At 32.8% G+C, this 19,681-nt stretch overlaps 1 protein-coding gene across 13 annotated transcripts in view; it reads right to left on the reverse strand.

Annotated features, from left to right (window-relative positions):
- Positions 1–1,203: 1,203 nt before the first annotated feature.
- Positions 1,204–19,681, reverse strand: part of LOC105319560 (protein spinster homolog 1) — a 28,976-nt gene continuing 10,498 nt past the window's right edge. For 2 of the 13 annotated variants that reach the window (XM_066079981.1, XM_034443091.2), the window contains 11 exons: positions 16,171–16,335; positions 15,149–15,351; positions 13,680–13,831; positions 12,338–12,404; positions 11,797–11,933; positions 11,539–11,667; positions 10,998–11,193; positions 10,589–10,654; positions 10,272–10,370; positions 6,129–6,312; positions 1,204–3,359 (listed from right to left, as the gene is read on the reverse strand). In XM_066079981.1, the coding sequence (XP_065936053.1) occupies positions 3,250–3,359; positions 6,129–6,312; positions 10,272–10,370; positions 10,589–10,654; positions 10,998–11,193; positions 11,539–11,667; positions 11,797–11,933; positions 12,338–12,404; positions 13,680–13,831; positions 15,149–15,351; positions 16,171–16,335 (1,508 nt within the window). In that variant the 3' untranslated portion in view covers positions 1,204–3,249. Of the gene's footprint in view, positions 3,360–4,681; positions 4,700–5,405; positions 5,526–6,128; positions 6,313–10,271; positions 10,371–10,588; positions 10,655–10,997; positions 11,194–11,538; positions 11,668–11,796; positions 11,934–12,337; positions 12,405–13,679; positions 13,832–14,343; positions 14,496–15,148; positions 15,352–16,170; positions 16,336–16,616; positions 16,799–19,681 lie in introns of those variants that run through there. The other 11 variants (XM_034443094.2, XR_010712265.1, XR_010712264.1 and 8 more) reach the window with 11 other exon arrangements.

Raw genomic sequence — 19,681 nt, forward strand, 5'->3', positions numbered from 1 at the left:
AAAAAATCATTTCAAAGTAAGTATTCAGTCCTTGGACGCAAAACTTGGTATGCTAAGAGTATTTGTTCTCTACATTCTTAGAGCAAAGCGAGATAACTCTTCCAAAAAATAATTTTGAAATTTTAACAAGTTGTGATCTTTAGGCCCTTCAAACCCCTATAAGGAGTCCAAAAGTGGCCTCTCGGACCATTATTTTTAAATTGTACTCTTTATTCTGAACTATTAACCGAAAAGATTTTGAAAATCGGATGAATAATAAAAAAGATACAGCTAAAGAGCTGTTTTTAATACTGACCCCAACAGATCCCTTATTTTTCAGACGTTCTTTTCCAGGACCTTTTCCGGTCTGCGCATTAGGTCCCTTATGGCAAATATTAAATATAAAAATATTTGCATGATAACTGTTTGAGAAAACGTTACACGCGTGAATTCAATTTAACATAGAAACTCCCGTAGACAATTTCCATCGGCTCATAAAACCGGAAGTACTCAATACTATTCAATGAAACTTGGAATATATGTTAATTACTTCTATCTTAATAATATGCAGGCGTCAAATAAATTTTTAAAGGTCATTTGAATTTTTTTGTTCTTTCATCCCCCCTTTTCTAAAGTTTTGGGCTTTATATCTCAAAAACGGTAAGAGATAGAAAATTGCCTACGCTTACAATTTTGTACAACTATTTATGATAAAGATAATTCTAAAATTTGAATGCTCTACATTAAAAAATAAACAAGAAATTGAGTTTTAAGCAATTTTTGCAATTTTCCTTGTAAAAACCGGAAGTACCGGAACCGGAATTTCAAAACCTTGCATTTCATAGAATGATACATTTGCTGTAAGACCAATGTATACTTGTATCAATATTCCTTCCCGTTTTCAAAAAATCGCTGACAGAAATTTGTCTTAAAATAATAATAATAAAAAAAGACAAAAACAATAGGTCTTTTCGACCGAAAGTCGAAAAGCCCTAATAATAATAATAAAACATCAGAATAACAATAGGTCTTTTCGACCGAAAGTCGAAAAGCCCTAATTATCATTCATGCAACAACATAGCATTTTGGTCATTACAGTGTCTCTAGATACTTGTGTTTGGAGGATTCAGTACGTTGTGTGCCATGCTAGTTTACAAAGTAATAAATAAACAAATAGAACAGTAAGCACTGTAACTAAAACTTGTTAAAGAAAAACATAAAAAGTATCTGTACCGCAAATCTTTTATTCCAGAGATCAGCTGCCTGATTTCCATCATCTCTTAAGGTAAAATAAGTTACACAAAACATGAAAGAATATCAGTTACTTCAATTTACATACATGTTTGTTATATATTTTCACTAATAAGCAACAAAAGAATTCAGTTATAGTAAATATTTTAAAATATTATCTATAAAACCAAATGAAAATTGACTTAATAGAATATATTTATGGGTATTTTACTGCATATATATTAAATGCATTGAAATGGAAATAAGATTCAAGTTTATTTTATCATTTCTAGTGCTATTGATTTCAAACAAAGCTTTATATATTTATTAACTATGTGAAATAAGAACAAATTTAATTAAAATTGGATCCTTCACATTCCCATATTTGATATGTATCAAATACGGGAGCGTGAACGCTCAAATCTTAATTCGATTGAGATAAAAAGTACATGTAAATTTAATACATCAAGTTAACTTAATTAATACAAATTAAATCAAAGAATGAAAGAAAATAGACTCGCAAAAATCTTTTTTTTTAACCACCAGACCTGTTCAGTACTTAACACATACAATCACATCTGATCCCAACATAACCAAGACCTCTGAACTACATGTACCAGCTGCAGACCTCTGAACTACATGTACCAGCTGCAGGCCTCTGAACTACATGTACATGTACCAGCTGCAGACCTCTGAACTACATGTACCAGCTGCAGACCTCTGAACTACATGTACATGTACCATGTACCAGCTGCAGACCTCTGAACTACATGTACATGTACATATACCAGCTGCAGACCTCTGAACTACATGTACCGGCTGCAGGCCTCTGAACTACATGTACATGTACCAGCTGCAGACCTCTGAACTACATGTACCAGCTGCAGACCTCTGAACTACATGTACATGTACCAGCTGCAGACCTCTGAACTACATGTACCAACTGCTTTACGGCTCAAAGCAGCCATGCAGTCTTTGATATTTGATCAAGATCAATAGAGTGTGACACAATGAATAAAACAAGTTTCATCCCCAGCTACTAAGAATGGAATTTTTCTTTACTGCATCAACTTTAAAATTCAAAGTCTAGCTAGTAAACTGGTTTCCTGTGGAAACATTGCAAGTTGTGCAAGATAAATTTAATATAGTACATGTACTTTTGAATACATTTTGCGCAACAAATTCCTGCTTTTACATTACTGAAATTTCAAGTGCCCTTGAACTTCATAATAATGTGTAGCTGAACCTGGTTTGAGGCCCTCAATACACCCTCTCTGAGTCCAATGCAGAGTTCGGCTTTGTTCTTTTGCTGCCTCTGTGTAATGAACTGACCACAGAGCACAGTAATGCAATAGATTATGGTTTACATGTATCGATGTAATACTTAACAAAAGATGTACTGGTATGTTCTATCTGCAATTATACCATCATTTTAACATAACACAGAAGAAAATTTAAATAATAAAAGCTTAAAAAATAGATAAATTACACCTCAAACAGACATACATAATATTCTGTTGTTTTCTTCAGATTAGTAACCATTGAAATATGTAATACACACATAAAAGTACATAAATTATGGTGTATATTCATCCTAATTGCATGGGCACAATGTTTTTTCTACTCCAATATTAAAACATAATTGTTTTTCTTTTCAAAAACGCATGGCACAACAATTAAAATGTGGTTAAAATATGAACAAAAATTAAGGTAAAATGCTATTCAGCACGAGACTAACATTTAAACCGAAAGACCAAATTCAAACTCAGTATGAGACAATGATGACAAACAAAGATGTACATCAATGAACCGGTATATACATCGTGTCAGATATAATTCTAACTACTGGGTATTCTTCCTGGACATGATGCAAATTTTCAAAATAAAAGTTAATATTCATTATTTTCAGCACACATCATTTTCATCACTAAATAACAACAAGTCATTCGACAACACATTCCTACATGGACATGTTCCTTGTTATACTTGTTTGCTTCTTATAAAAGCCACATTATTAAATGTAACCTTCTTTCACGTTTTTCACAAAACATTGCTGCGATCTGGATTGGCAACAGTAATGCTATCATTCTCTCCCAAGGTCAAATTAGGATTGTCAATTCCACCATTAATGTTGAGAGTTGGACCACCCACTGGAAAAACAAATAACACATACCATAAATATGTGTATCAGAAAAAGAACTGCACTTATAATATATCAAAGATAATATAATTGAAGATATTCTAATTCAAGATGATTTTCTTAATATTCTTTTCATCAAGATTTTAAGTTCCTAATCCTGAACTTAAAGCTCCTTACAGTATATTGTTTAATTTAAAACAAACATTTAGATACAAATTTAACTACACATCAAATTTAAGGAAATATTGTTAATTGTTCTAAGAATAACATAAGTTATCAAAAACTACAAAAATTCAGGCTCATGCATTCATTACATGTTATATAAATAAGTTGTTAGTGGTTCAAAAAGCACACTTGTATGTCCTCTAGAAAACACACATCTAGATAACTAACTTACTGTGTTGTACCATACCAGCTATATATGTATATATATGCTCCCTTACCTAGTATATTTTGTACACAACAAGTTTGTGTATTTGATTTAAAGATTTTAAACAACGGGTTACTTAATATACAGCGGTTGGGAATTAAATTAAAACACCAGCCATAAGTTGGCTTTTCAAGGAAAGGAAACCAATTTTGGGAGGGTTTTTGAAACTTTGAAGCAATCATTGGGTTGGTTTTGGAAGGTTAAATAGGTACCAAAAGTGGATGTTGATTTTGCAAAATCTTGAAATATGGCAATAGCAGAAAATGAACACAACTAAGACAGAATCATATGGAAATTGCCACAAATTGGGGATTAGTGAACTTAAATAAGAGCTGGAGTTGTTAGTGTTTGAAAATAAATAAAATAGAATACTCTATTACCAATATACATATTCAGAGATTGCTTTGAAAATGCAATGCCATTCCAGCACTTGGTGAGAGCATAATATGCTTTAGGATATATGATAACAATTTATATTCAAAAAAAGATTAACAGAAGTAAAAACAGCTCACTTAGTTTACTAAAGAGTGTTGAATAAAGGAAAATAGATATAAAAATGTGTTACAATACTTGAGTTAAGTGATCTTACGCTCAATATTCAAGTTCTGTACTTACCAAAACAATAATGCAACACTTATGTTCCAATTATAATAGAATTAATAAAAGACTGTTGTCTGTCATCTGATATTCTTTTTAAGGTTATTTGGCCAAAGTTCAACAGCATTATCAAGCACACATGCAAAGCTTTGCATTCCCCCCTTGACTTTTAGTTAAATTAATAACTAAATGACATGCACCAAAAATACACTCTGCATGACTCTAACACCCAACCAATACATTTTTTTCTCAAATAAAGAAAAGAAAAAACAAGAAAAAAAGACTAATAGTCATTGGGTACAAACCCCTTTTAACATCCAAAGCTTAAAAAAAAAGTTATCATTTCTATCAATTGCATTTCAATTGGACAAGCTTTATGCAAACTACAGTTCTGAATATGCTAAACGAATGTGTATTAAGTTAACATATCATTTATATACAATAAATCTATATCTTATTCCATACAATGAAGCACAAACAGACTTTAAAGTCACCAACACCAGTGCTCAAATGACTTCTGAACTGAAAATGAGAATGAGGTGATAGAAGTATCTCACAACACCTAGAAATCAGAGGCAACAGATTAATCACCGAAATGAACAGTTATACATCCAGAGGGCCGTGTTAGTACGCCTTACATGTAATATGTTACAGATGTTAAATAAAATATATAATTAAAGATAAGGTATATGTAAAGGAGACATATACCTGAAATTAGAATCTTTGTTTGTTAAATTGTACGATTACAGAATTTTTATGTTATTCAAGAAACGGCATAACTATCCATCTAGTGATGCTATAAAACCATTAATTCTACTCATCATTTACAATAATTATGACTTTTCTAATTCATCTATTAATAAAAGCTAGAGTACTTTTGATCAAAATCATAGTCTTTAATTGAAGAAGTTATTTATCTATTAAAACAATCTTAAGTTGACCAATTAATGGATGATGAGTAAATCTAATGACATGATAGTTAGTGAGTTTAATGCAGCAATCAGTGAGGAAACTCCTGCAGGAAATTACATTAGTTTCTGTTTTATTATGCAAACGGCTGCATCCCTTCGTTGTCTTCATCATCTGACCTTAAAATAGGTTCAATATCACTCTCATCCTCTGAAATTTCCTCATCATAGTCTCCCAAACCTGCATAGGTAATTGTAGCATTTTTCAAAATGTATAAGGATAGCAAATACCAGGTAAGTTAGTACATGTACAAATACTAATCTTAGACTCTTTTCCCATCCTAAATGTACACATAATATAGCATAAAAATAACTATTGAGCAATCATAATTATATAAATCACCTTCTAAGAAGTTGACTTATCAAGTCAACGATTAATGACAAATAAAGAATTAACCCAAGGAGTTGCTTTTGAATAAAAGCATTGCAATAGAAGTCATTTTGATAATTTTTACCTCAATTTCATTGTAACCTTTATACATAGTTCATGTGAAGATACAATATTATGTATATTAAGATCAGGAATTAACTAGTAGTTTTATTTATTTAGTTATTGATTTACAGGTGTTTGAAGTCTTAATGAAATCACAAAAAATGCTTCATACATGATATGAACAGATTTTGAAGACTGTAATCATATATGTAAATTCCTGATACCTTCATACACAATTAAAAAAAAAAACGTGAACAAATTAATATACCACAAAAATATATTTACCAACCAGCAATTTTTTTTTTCAAAAGTTAAAAAAAAAGCTATGAAATTGTTATCATGTTACTGTACCTTTTGTGATTTTCTCTGCTTTTTCTCTGTCCTTCTGAATGAAGAGGGCTGTAGCCAGGAAGAACCCGCCTCCAATCACACACACAAAGGGGGTGATGTAGAAGGCATTCCTTAATGTGCTGGACTCTACGGAGGGCGACAATCGCTCATCCTTAGGATATTTTGTGGCCAAGGCATCTGAAATCTGCAACGATTAAAGTAAAGAAAGCACATCAACAAAATCATCTTCTGTAATACATGCATGTATCAGTTTGATCTGGTCTTGGGGCCAAAAAACGTATATGAGCTAGTTCATTTCTGATATGTCTCACTCTTACCAAAGGAATATATAGTGGAAAAGTGAGACTGGGATCAAAATAAAGCTTGCCAACGTTTTATGGCTTCAAGCTAGATTCTTTATACTAGCAAATTTTTAAATTTTTATTAAACATTATGTGTTTTAACTCTAAAATAGTGATGAATCAAAGGGTCGTTTTTTAGATTCTTGAGTATACAGTGAAACATATGAAAAGGTTACAATTCTATATATTGTTGGATTATGAAATAAGTACAACAATATATTTCAGAGCATCACATATCAATTAAAACAAATCGGAAGCCATAAATATACTGAACATTGATTCACACTCTATAACAAGCAAGCATTCTGAGAGTATTGCATAAGCAATACACGTCCCCTACCGATTTGTAGAAATTTGTGAAAACAATGCACTGTTATGCAGAATATTATTTCTTACCATCTCCTATACCCCGAATCAACAGACCAACCCAATAACGAACCCGATTGTAATAATACAAAAACCCTGTCGATTAAATTTACAGCACAATGCTTGACACTATTTAACAGAACGTATTTGTTTGTTACAAACAATAAAAGGAATGGTCCAAGTAATGCACGATATTATTACTAACTACATACTTTCCTCTTTCATTTAATACACACCGAGCCCAATAACGAACCCGAATATTAAACATAGGTAATCACAGATTACAAAGCTCACCGAGACGAGACATCATCCTTATAAAACTTCACCTTAAGAGACCACCTTTATCATATTAAATGAAAATCATACTTTATGATCTTCAATATTCATGGATTCTGTTTTGACACAATATCATATATCATCTGTTAAAAAATTGTATGATAATCATATGTTACTCAATAATATAAAATTAAATATTGCATCCTATCATATTTACAACATTTATGATACATATATCATATAATACAATAAAATACCATAATAAACAATGATGAGATATGATATTGTAAGGTATGATATGACATTGTATTGTGTTATAAGTTATTGTATATGATCAAATAATACAATATCATAATATATAAAACAATATTATATAATATTACAGTATCATATTATACAATTTAATGTGATATAATTCTATATTACAGAAACTAATATCATATAATTTTATTATACCTTATTGTATGATACAATATTAAAGAATATACAATATTGTATCATAGAATACAATATTATATTTTGCAATATCTTATGTAATAGTATCATGTGATAAAATAATAAATTAATAATACAATACAATAGTATACAATATTGTATCATAATATACAATACTATACATAACGATATCATAATACAATATCATAACATAAAATATCAAAAAAATTGATACAATATCATATCGTGTCATATAACTTTTTATAATATTACATATGATATTATATTGTATCATATTTAACAATATTGTTTCATACCATACAATACTATATCATAGGAATCATGTTATATCATTTATCAACAACTACATCTATCTATCAAGCAGGTTTGAATGAAGTAGGAAATTTCATTAGCATCCTTGATAATGGAGATCAGGCTCTGCATCTGAAGCAACCTCTGCGTTTCATTTATAATATAGTTAAATCAACTATGCAAGCTATCATCTATAAAACATGTGACCTGTTCCAAAAAAAATAAACCTCATCCAGCATCCGAAACCTATGGCTCAGATTCAGCATTCAAGCCTGTCAGGTGCATCAGTATACATAAGACGCATCTCCATGCAAGTTTGGTGAAGTTCAGACCAGTAATAAGTAAGATATCATCATCAGAGGGCACTAGCAATTAAAACCTTAACCTGCTCCAGCATCCGCAACCTATGGCTCAGATTCAACATCCATGCCTGTCAGGTGCATCTGTATCATAAGACACACAATCCATTTAAATTTGGTGAAGTTAAGACCTGTAATAACTAAGATATATTTTTTAGCATCCTTGATAATCGAGATCAAGCTCTGCATCTGAAGCTTCCTCTGTGATTCATTCATATTACAGTTTAATCAACTATGCAAGTTTGAAATAGTACTATAATCTATTAAACATGTGACCTGTTCCAAAAAACTTAACCATATCCAGCATCTCAAACCTATGGCTCAGACTCAGCATTCAAGCCTGTCAGGTGCATCAGTATCATAAGACGCACCATCCATGGAAGTTTGGTGAAGTTAGGACAAGTAATAACTAATATATAATCATCAGAGGGCACCTGTTTTAAATACTTTAACCAGCTCTAAAAACCTTAACCTCCTCCAGCATCCGAAACCTATGGCTCAGATTCACCATTCAAGCCTGTCTGGTGCATCAGTATCATAAGACGCACCATCCATGGAAGTCTGGTGAAGTTAGGACAAGTAGTAACTAAGATATAATCATCAGAGGGCCCCTGCAACAAAAACTTTAACCAGCTCTAAAAACCTTAACCTCCTCCAGCATCCGAAACCTATAGCTCAGATTCAGCACTTAAGCCTGTCTGGTGCATCAGTATCATAAGACACACCATCCATGCAAGTTTGGTGAAGTACGGACCTGCAGTAACTTAGATATTGCTATCAGAGGGCACCTGCAACAAAAACTTTAACCTGGTCCAACAACCTTAACCTCCTCCAGCATCTGAAATTTAGGACTAAGATTCAGCATCCAAGTCTTTCAAGTCCATAAGTAAGTCCAGATGCATCATCCATGCAAGTTTGGTGAAGATAGGACAAGTAATAGCTTAGAAACAGGACCTGCAACAAAAACTTTAACCAGGTCCGGACGCCGACGCCGAGGGTATAGCATAAGCTCCCCCTGACTTCGTCTCGGTGAGCTAAAAAATTGGAATATATAAAATTAATTTTCTCGAAAATATGTCAACCAGACGCTACAAAAGTGTAAACTTGATCTGTAGTTTGACATTTTGAAGCTGTTCAGCAAATTTCATATTATTCCTGAAACGCATAAAGAAAAAAGTGTGGAAAACTGAAGTGGGACAGACAGACGGACGGACAGACGGACAGACGGACTGACGGATGCAGAGGAAAGCTATAGTCCCCCACGGTGAAACTGGTAGGGGACTAATAGATTAAAACATTAGTACACAACATATTTCAATGTACAATTAAAGAATACCATAGAGTTCATCAAAATGATGCATATTTTTGCAGGGACTCAGTCTGTTTCGCATGAAATCTGTTTACAGTAATTCTCGGGGAATCAAGAAAATAGACTGATTTATTCTTTTAAAAATTGTGAAAAATAAGTAGATTGAGGTATAATACATTTGATTACTACTTGTACATGTACCAAAGCATTTTGTTCCCATCAAGATATTCATTAGATTCATATGTCTCCCTCTGATTCACTCAGTCTGTTAAGAGTATTGTGCAATACTCGTACATTTTATCTTGAGAGCCATTTGATCAAAAGTTGGGTTTGACAAGTGAATAACCTGTATCATTTTTAGTTCAGTATGTTGCTGTCATCAAGTCAAGCGACGTAACAAGTTTATTTTGTTTGTCAAATATATCTAAGGTCAATTGTCATTCAGTCTTCAAACTTCATGAACAGATCAGCAATGTTAAATGTTTAACCTCTGTAAGTTGATCTTCAGGTTCAAGAATCAAATGTCAAGATCGAGGCTTACAGATATAATATATTTCAAGTACGGTATCATCAGAATAATACTTTGGACTTCAAAGCTTTTGCTAAAATATTTGAACTTTTTAATTTGCAAGTCATAAGTATACAAAGTTTACCTGTATTGATATACACATGCAATGTAGAGTCAAACCAATATCTACAGCACAATATCTATCAAGTACCTTGTAGAAGACAATAAAACACTTACCACTCCGATAAGATAGGGACTTCCAGCGTCCCCCAGGGCATGGGATATTAGAATCTGGACTGCTTCAGCCGTGGAACGGCGGGTAGGAATCACAACATACTGTAAAAGTCAAGCAGTTTGCCTGTTAAATTTTCTCAAATCACTTGTTAATCTGTTGAAATATCATCCAAACTTTCATCATCTAGACTTGTAAACATTCTGTAGTTCTAAATACATGTATTTGATAAGTGAAATTGATCCTCATATATTTTCAAAATCAATTTATTTTTAAAACTACAAATTTCACCTGATTACGCTCATAAAGAACCTTTACTTACCAATAAAATATCAGCAATGATTGACCAATTCAAACAAAGGAAAGTTTCTCCAAAGAAAATAAGAGCCTGCAAAAAAGTCAAGTACCATGGAAAATTGTCATTTAACAATGACATCTAGAAATTTGTAATGACAAAAGCTGATTTTCAAACAAATATTGGTTAGAATAGCTTAAGGTACACCCCTCTGTTCTGTTCATTTATTCAAACAACATCCAGTATATTAAAAGATCTTGTGGTTAATGCATTCAACTTGTAAAATGGATTTCATAGAGTAATTAGTGCACACAGGTATACAATGTACGTGTAAAGTTTCTTTTCTATCTGACATTCTCAATTTTTCCTATAAGTTGGTTTTGGGGGGGAAAACTTACATTCCCAGAAGATGTAGTTTATATGATATTGTACTTACCCAAGACACTGGTATGTTGCTCTCTGAAAGCCAAAGACCAAAGAATAAGAATGGGGTACACATCAACAGACCAAAGGCACACACAAGAGGATCTGCCCGTGGGTTTATTCTCTTGTACCGCCTAGATGCCTCAGCCCCCAAAGCAACCCCAATGAATCCTGCAGCCACAGTAATGCCGCCGAAGATGAAAGCAATGCTGGAATAAAAACATGAAAGATGGTTACCTCTGCTGGTGGCATTAAGAGTTGACTAAACACTTCAAAAGCGAGAACGAAATTTCTTTTAAATTCTTTTCAAACAGTATGGTTTCCAATTCTTCAAAATATCTGATCACTAAGAAAAGAAAATGTTTAAGTGTTGTAAAAATTGTTATTGTATTAAATAGCTTAAAACTTGTATGGCTTGCAAGATGGAGATTTTCAATAGATACTATTAATAACAGCAGGCCATTTACTGATTTCAGCCATGATTTTGGTATCAAGATCTCTGTAGACTTTTTGGAGGAAATTGTTCAATCATGATTCATCAAATAACAACTCACTTTCCCTCGTCTGCATCCTGCCCCTGGGCTTTGATGACATTGAACATATAGGAGGGAGCCCAGAGGGCTAGGGCTCCTGTCACAAAGGCAACACATGTGAAACCAAGAGTTGATAAAACAAAACTCTTTCTGTAAAACATAAAAGGTCATCCATGAATTATCATGTATGTATTTCAGGCTGAAAAATTTGCACGTTTTATGACAGTAATATAGATTTTTGTGCCATAACAAAGCTTGAAAAGCGGGTAAATAACTTACGTCTTAGCCAATTCTTTGAGATCTTGCAGATATGATGAATTACGTAAATGACTTCCCCCCTCAGCATGGCCTCTTTGAGGCTCTTTCAAGACAATAAATATCAAAATAACACAAATGATTCCCAAGACTGGTGTGAACTGGAAAAAAAAAAGAAAAAAAAAAAGATGTATTGAAATGCATTTTATGATGTATCAATACTCAACCAAAAAAAAAGGAACTTGCAAAAAATCATGAATAGATAAAAACATAATTATTATGAAGAATACGCCTTTTATTTTAATTATCATACATCAGCTATATGTAATATTCTACAATATGCAAGCTGCACCCTGAATCATTATAGAAAAGTCTTTGAAGTTTAATGTGAATCCAGTCAAGATCATAATTGCATTATTATAAGTTATTAAATTAACACATCAAAGTTTGTCAATGAACAAACTTTATCCTAAGTGTTACGAGAACAATGCCTTGATTTGCTTTACTTATAAAGTTGACTATCACTTATACCTCTTCCCTGAAGGACAGACTATCAGACACTTACCCTAAGTGCCCACTGCCACGCACCAAATGCTTTCGCTATATTGGCTCCTACCACATAACCTAGTCCACTGAAAGAAGAATGATACAAGAAAATGCAAACCGTTTATTGAAAACAACAAAAAGAAAGATATTTCTTTGATTCATAAAATTAAGAACGATTGATAAATATATATATAGGCCTATTTGATAAATAAAATATTATCTGAAATACTTTTTGAGATTAGGTTAATGTAATATTGGTATTCTTCTGTTGTTAAATTATATTACTTTATGAAATACATATACCGGTAATTGTATTACAATTGATTTATTTCTTTAAATCGATGTACACAATATAAATCATGCAATGCATGCATTTTGCTATTTATTACATGTTTAGCTAAATATGAGGAGGCTGGATGTCACTCATGTAATAAATTTTTGATATTACACTGTGAATTCTTATGCCATGTGGCATGATAATAAAACATTACTTCGCTTTAGGTCAGATGATTGATGTATATAGATTGAAAAAGTAACAAAATAATCCAGTTGAAAAGTCCTAGTGTTATAATTGCGAAACATTTAAATAATACTGTTTTACAAATTTTCTTTCGAAAAAAGGTAAGAATATAATCGAAAACTCAATGTCTGTTTGCTAAGCTTGAAACTTTTTTTCCCATGAATAAAGTTGCTGACTCGAGCACAACTATGTGCAGCTTAAAACTTGAACTATGGTGTTTATACAAAAGATCAAAGTTTAACAATTAAAAGATTTAGTATGTACTAGTAAAACATGTAACAAGGAAGCATGATTTGCAATGCTATAATTATAATTTTTACCCATTTTGTTGTGTATTCTATCTCCTCGCCGAGGCTAGGGGATATAAAACACATAACTCTTTGGACAAACATCATATATCATTGCAAATCATTAAAGAAGTCACATATATATCAAACATAAAGTAATCATATTATCAGCAGATGTGTTACAAAAGGGCATGCAAAAAGTTAAGATACTGTAGATTCCTTATTAAACTCAAGGAATTAATATCCGCGTAAAATGGTGAGAAGAAACCCTTGCGGGTTTTATAATCTTGCTTTTATTTTCCAGACAGTTTTGAACTATATAAAACTACAAAGAAAAATTTGTGCTTGTGATTTTATATTCTTGTAATTTGATACAGCAGAATCACAGAATTAAGTACGCGTGTAAAATAAGGAATTAACAGAAATCATCATTATGAAAATCTTTCATAATAATATCTCCATAAAATTATGTGAACCTAACGTGAAAACCCATTAAAAGTATTAAAGACATCACCTATCCCCTTAAGATCCCAACAATGAAAGATAACTCCTACCTTCCTACTGGGATGGCAAAATAAAATACCATAAGCATTCTTGTACGTAGATCTTTAGCAAACAGATCTGCAATAATGGTGGGAGCAATTGTGGAATAACTGGCTTCCCCTATCCCTACTGCTGCCCGAATTAGAATGAATGCCCAAAAATGCTGAAACAAACCAGGAATCTATAAACTGTGCTTCTCTCTTTGAATTATTAACCTTGTGCTAAATAAATGTAGTACCTAGCTCTATAGCCCAGCCTGGCAAGCTCACTGAAAGCAAAAATATACAGGATTTGGACCAGCTAATTGTGATCCAGGTACAATTATTCTTCTCCTCATGCAAATGGGTGGAACTAAAATGAATTTAAAAAAAGCAAGAATGCCCCCCCGAAAAGGAATTGCGGTAAATGATATTGTTTTTTTTTAAACAGCAGAGCATAATAATAAAAGGGTAAATGTCAGCATAATGACAGCAGGTACATGTACTAATATTGGGAGGTTCATATTATATCCTATAATTGGGAAAATTACTATGATCACATAATGAAGGTTTACTACATGGACTAATGATACAAAAAAAATAAAGAGAGAAATAAGTAACACAAAATGTTGTTAGTGATTTAGTCACACACACAGACACATACAGAGTAAACTGGTTCTGGTACCAGTTTGCCTACCTGCCCACTGGTATAGCAAAATAGAAGAACATAAGCATCCTTGTTCTGGTTCCCTTGACAAACATGTCTGCTATAATTGTTGGAGCTATTGTGGAGTAACTAGCTTCCCCTATGCCTACTAAGCCACGTATTAGTAAAAATAACCAGAAATACTGTAAAACAAACGGTAGAAAATTTTGATAAATTATTTTTATACATGTATATGACTATGAGTTGCTTTGGCATCAATTCATTATCCAAACAGACATGACACATAACAAAAGGCATCAGGTTTAAAAAATATTCAATGTCACATTATGTAGTCCCTTGTGTAGCTTGAAGTCTTCATTTTTCTTTACTAATTCATTGATGGACATTAAAATGGACAAAAAATAAATTAACATCTTTGGATTTTTATCTCAAAACCATTTGAGTGATTGTTAGTTAGATAATGTCAAAGTTTCAACAAAATGCAGGAATCAGTTCATAATTCTCTGAAATCTAGATTTTCATATTCCAAGTAAATATGCTTGGCTAATGCTAATTGTTATGATACCTGGTAACTTAAATGATACTTCCAAACAACATTTACAGTCCCAACAAAATGGGATTCATCTTTCTTAAAAAGTATTGATCAATTTACCATACCTACCCAGTACATAAATATTTCAATCAGAGTTTTAAGTTTCTGAGTTATTATAGACATCTATAAATACAGTAACATAGACAGCAGATCGACAACAGCACCAGTATAATAACTTGTTTGGTGTTCAAAACCAACAAGCCAAAATGTCTGATCAACTTATATTAGAATATATTAACTTACATCTTTCCCTATGAAAGATCCAGAGAGAGTTAGAAGGGACCATAATGTGATTCCTCCTCCCATGATGAACTTCCTGTTATATCGGTCACCTAGGTAACCGAATATAGGTGAAAAGATCATGTAGCTGACAATAAACACTGTTTGTATCAATCCAGCCTCAGAGTTCCCTATGTGGTAATAATTTTGGATGTCCACCAATACTCCTGAAATGAATAGAATTTTAAATATAATTACTTAAAAAGCAGCACCAAGTTAATTGTGGTCTTTTAAGGTGGCGAATGAATAGGAATTCAAAGTGAAATACTTGCATAGAAAGCAATGTTATCAACATTTTTATTAACATGAATCCTTAATGATTTAATAAATATGAGATTCTATCAAAAAGTAATACACTTTACCAATGTAGTTATTTTATCTTCCAAAATATCGATTTACTATATAATAAATATTTTGGTGGAAGAAGCTGTGTACCAGCTACAAAAATAGTAATGAAAATTATTACAGTGTATCAGTAAATATATAGTTTAAGGATGTACTGTGAAAGCAATAATGCATTTATGAAAAATAAAAACCAACTCTCAAACAATTATGAACAAATAAGGTACATTTCTTCACATGTTCTGTGATGAAAATACTGCTTTTAAAAATTGGGCGACAAAATGGGTAACAAAAATAAAATGAAACAATGTACATGTTTGCACACAATAAATGTTGTTGGTCCACAAGGGCTCATCACAAACTTTTTGTAAGAAGACAAAACATTTGTGACAAGCCACTGTGGGTTTGTCTAAACTTTTGGGGAAAAAAATAAAAAAATAATTGAGTGATATTGTCAACTCATTTTTTTAATGATCCTCATTTACAAACAATTTACCACACCACAAATTCAACTCAATTTATTGTTTAACATTGTTTAAATGCATTAGGGAAATCTCTTGTTGGTATCTTACAGACAAGGAAATATATATTCTAAAGGTATTGTAATGTCAAAAAAGAGGACACATGTAGATTTGGAAACAAACCTGCTATGGTGAAACGATCCATGTAGTTGAGCAGATTGATGAACAGCAGGACAAACACCATGAAATACGCTCGGTGCTTGGAAATGTCACCAGCAACCACCTCCACATCAGGGGTTCGCACGTGTGACTCTGCGATGTCATTGTTGCGGACGATCGGAGAAGTATCTGAAATATCAACAGGCATATCGTCTAACTGAACAGTGTCGTCGAATGGCGGAAGTATGCGGCTCATTTGTAAACATTTCAGAGATAATCGGTCAAGAACACTAGGACGACTCAGTGTCCTATGATCAACTATCAACTTAAAGTTGGTTGGAAATATAATGGATCCAGATCCCGACGCTAATACACGTAGGTGGAATCATTCATTGAAAAAAAAAGTTTGGTTCTAAATGTCTCTGTAAAGTTATCAAATCGTTTAAATAGACGATACATGTATTACACACCCAGAATGGTGAACATATAGATATAACCTTTCTTCCTTTCCATTATGCTGTCTTAGAGAAGTAAACTCAAGTACAAAATTCTACTTTCAAGGCACGGCTACATGCTTATAGGATATAACTGTCCATGCAGACATTGAGATAATGTCATGTACTCGTGTAGCAGCTCATAACATTGGCCATGTTGGCGCCATGTTGAAACTACCCAGAAGATTAAAAACAGGAAGTGGTATTCGATTGTAATTGTCAAAGCACACGACGCGGGAAATATGAAATACGCAAACCTATTTAACACAAGGTTTGTGCAACTTGTATTCTGAACGGAACTTTATTTATTTTACAAAAAAAATGATAAAAATGTTCAAAAACTTAAATTAATATCTCTCGTTGGAATGGATGTTAGCAGGTGGAGGTATTTCATGTGGGAGGAAGCAGGAGTATCTGGAACAACTGACTCACGTGTCCATTCGGGCGACCACCATACCCTTTAACATACAACCACTGTTGATCATGGGGATCGAACTCAGGTCACAGACTCACAGTGGTGAGAAGCGAGTGCATTGTGTACTGCGCTGCTTGGACACTACTTGTCTTCTAATAAGTTTATGCGGATTTATAAAATTTCTCCGGGGGTTGGGGGTCTGAGTGATAATTTTGTTTACCTTGGGGGAAAGGGGGGGGGGGCTATATTTTTTTTTTTTATTTACTATGTAAATTGATTTAAATAAGTTTAATTTTCCCCGGGGAAGGAGGCGCCTACCAGCTCTATTTCCGCGCATATATATATTTTATAATCAACTGATTCTGATCGGTATAGGTTTAATTTAAACATATTTTATTGAGTAATTAAATGGATTAGGCAACAGGCAAAGCCTATATAAACCCTCTTCAAAATACAAAGTCAAGATGTTATCACTTGTTGTGGTGTTATAAAATAATCAAAGAATATAGTACATAGTATGTAGTATAATTTACCAGTTTACAGAGTGATATGTTATTGATATATTTGTATACAAGACAAAGGATAATTGGATAATAAATAATAAACTTGACTTTTGTCATATGATGATAAATTAACTTGTTGTTTAGCATATACATTAACACATTCATTCCTACATTTATAAACCCATCACCTCATTCATTCATACCGACAGACAGACATAGAATATTGGTGTCATAAAATAGGAAGTCACATGACATCGGTATAGGTTGTTATTCATGATAAATTTTTTTCATTCCAAAGCAATGTTTCCGCATTTAACATTTTTTTTTTATTTCACAAATTAAAAGGTTGTGGTTTGGATCTTTATTTTTGTTGATAAAAAAAGAAGAATCGTTTGAAGATGTTGATGGAGTTAGAGGGAGGTAATACAGGAGATGCACTGTGGTGCAATCCAAAGTATCGTGAACGCCGTGAATTTAATTTTCTCTGGACATAGTAAAAGTTTACCCTTTTTTGGTCATTAATTTGTACCTTTAACTTATGAATACCGAGACAAATCATTGTGCAATTCGACAATTGTGTCCGTCGCTGTTTCTCAATACAATTGTACCTTTATTGCTAATTTTTTTTTTCTTTGTACTTTCTTCATCCATCCATCACTTTTGTCTTTGTTATTTTTTGTAAGTGCGAACTTTTCTTATGGAAATTAAATTATATTTTAAATAATTCAGAATTTCATAGCTTATTTTTCTGTCATAGGGGCCAGGCTCGTTTTGCCATTAATGTTAATGTAAACACTAAGGTTGCATTAATTGAAAGTAATGTCATTTTGCTGATAGAGTATAGTATTTGGTAGCCATCCCAAAGTGTACTCACTTACTCTGATCATATTATGCATTTAGTCAGCTTTACCTTGGGAAAATGCTAAGTTTGTGGTAGAGTCAGATATATATGGGATTGCATGCAATGGTATCCGGATTCATACCCCAGCAGAGGCAATATATTTGCTTCTGTTACATGTTGATTGTTGAGCTCTCTTGAAAAGTTTACATACATATCGCCCAATCAAGAGCATCGGACATAGATCTATATATCAATACTTTCGTTGGTAAAATGATAACATACCTTTGACAAGTCAAGGTCAAGTGTATTTACAAAAATACAATATGTACGAAGTCCATATCTTGGGGCGCATTAAAATAAAAATTAACTATATATCATCGCAAGCATTATGATACATGTATTGAAAGTTTTAAAACCTGCAAAATAAAAATGTTAGTATGGATGTTGAACTGGTAGCAAAGTGATTTACTCCTTTTAATCCGGGAGTGATTGAATATTCTTTTCTGTCAGATTCGCCGTCAGAGAGCGGGTTCAATCTAAATTTCATGCCCACCCCTCTTCCTTGGTGACTGAGAAACGTAGGCTTTTGAATGGGGTGTTACAAATTAAAAGTATTATCGTTGTAAGCTATATTAATATATAACCAATTATCCATCCATCCATCCCGATCCACCCACCCATCCATCCATCCCGATCCACCCATCCATCTACCTACAGTGTACCCACCCATCCTCCCACCCGTCAGACCGTGTCTGCCGGATTCTTTAGATTTTTCTATCAAACTTTTTATGCAAGCAATCTGGTTTCAATTCTGTTTACATTGTTCAATTGTATGCATTGTAAGTAAAGAAAAACATTGATGGTTTAATGTGACAACCCCCCCCCCCCCCCCTTCTCAGTTTTTCGCTGGGTCTATGTGGATAAATCATGTCAGATTCTTAAAACACAGACATTGGTGAATATGCAGGATAGAGTGATAAACATTTGAAAATATCCATTTTAAGTGATCTAAACCTTGCCTTCATACTTCTGAAAATCATAAACGTTAGATTAATTAAATCATCAATAATTATGTTCCCAAATAAATTGATTAATTATACCAGAGACATAGATGTCTCTGATTAAACCAATTAAATGAATTGTGATGATTCTAACAAAATTAAAGGACATTTATGTATGAACTATAGTTTAGCCTGGTTAAGGTGGATCTCTACACCAAATAAGTGTAGGAGATTTTTGTTGCATGCATTTGTTAACAATACTAGGCACAGTATTCAACAAT

Source organism: Magallana gigas, chromosome 3 (assembly GCF_963853765.1).
Source record: "Magallana gigas chromosome 3, xbMagGiga1.1, whole genome shotgun sequence".
In the NCBI taxonomy this organism is placed as follows: Eukaryota; Metazoa; Mollusca; class Bivalvia; order Ostreida; family Ostreidae; genus Magallana; species Magallana gigas.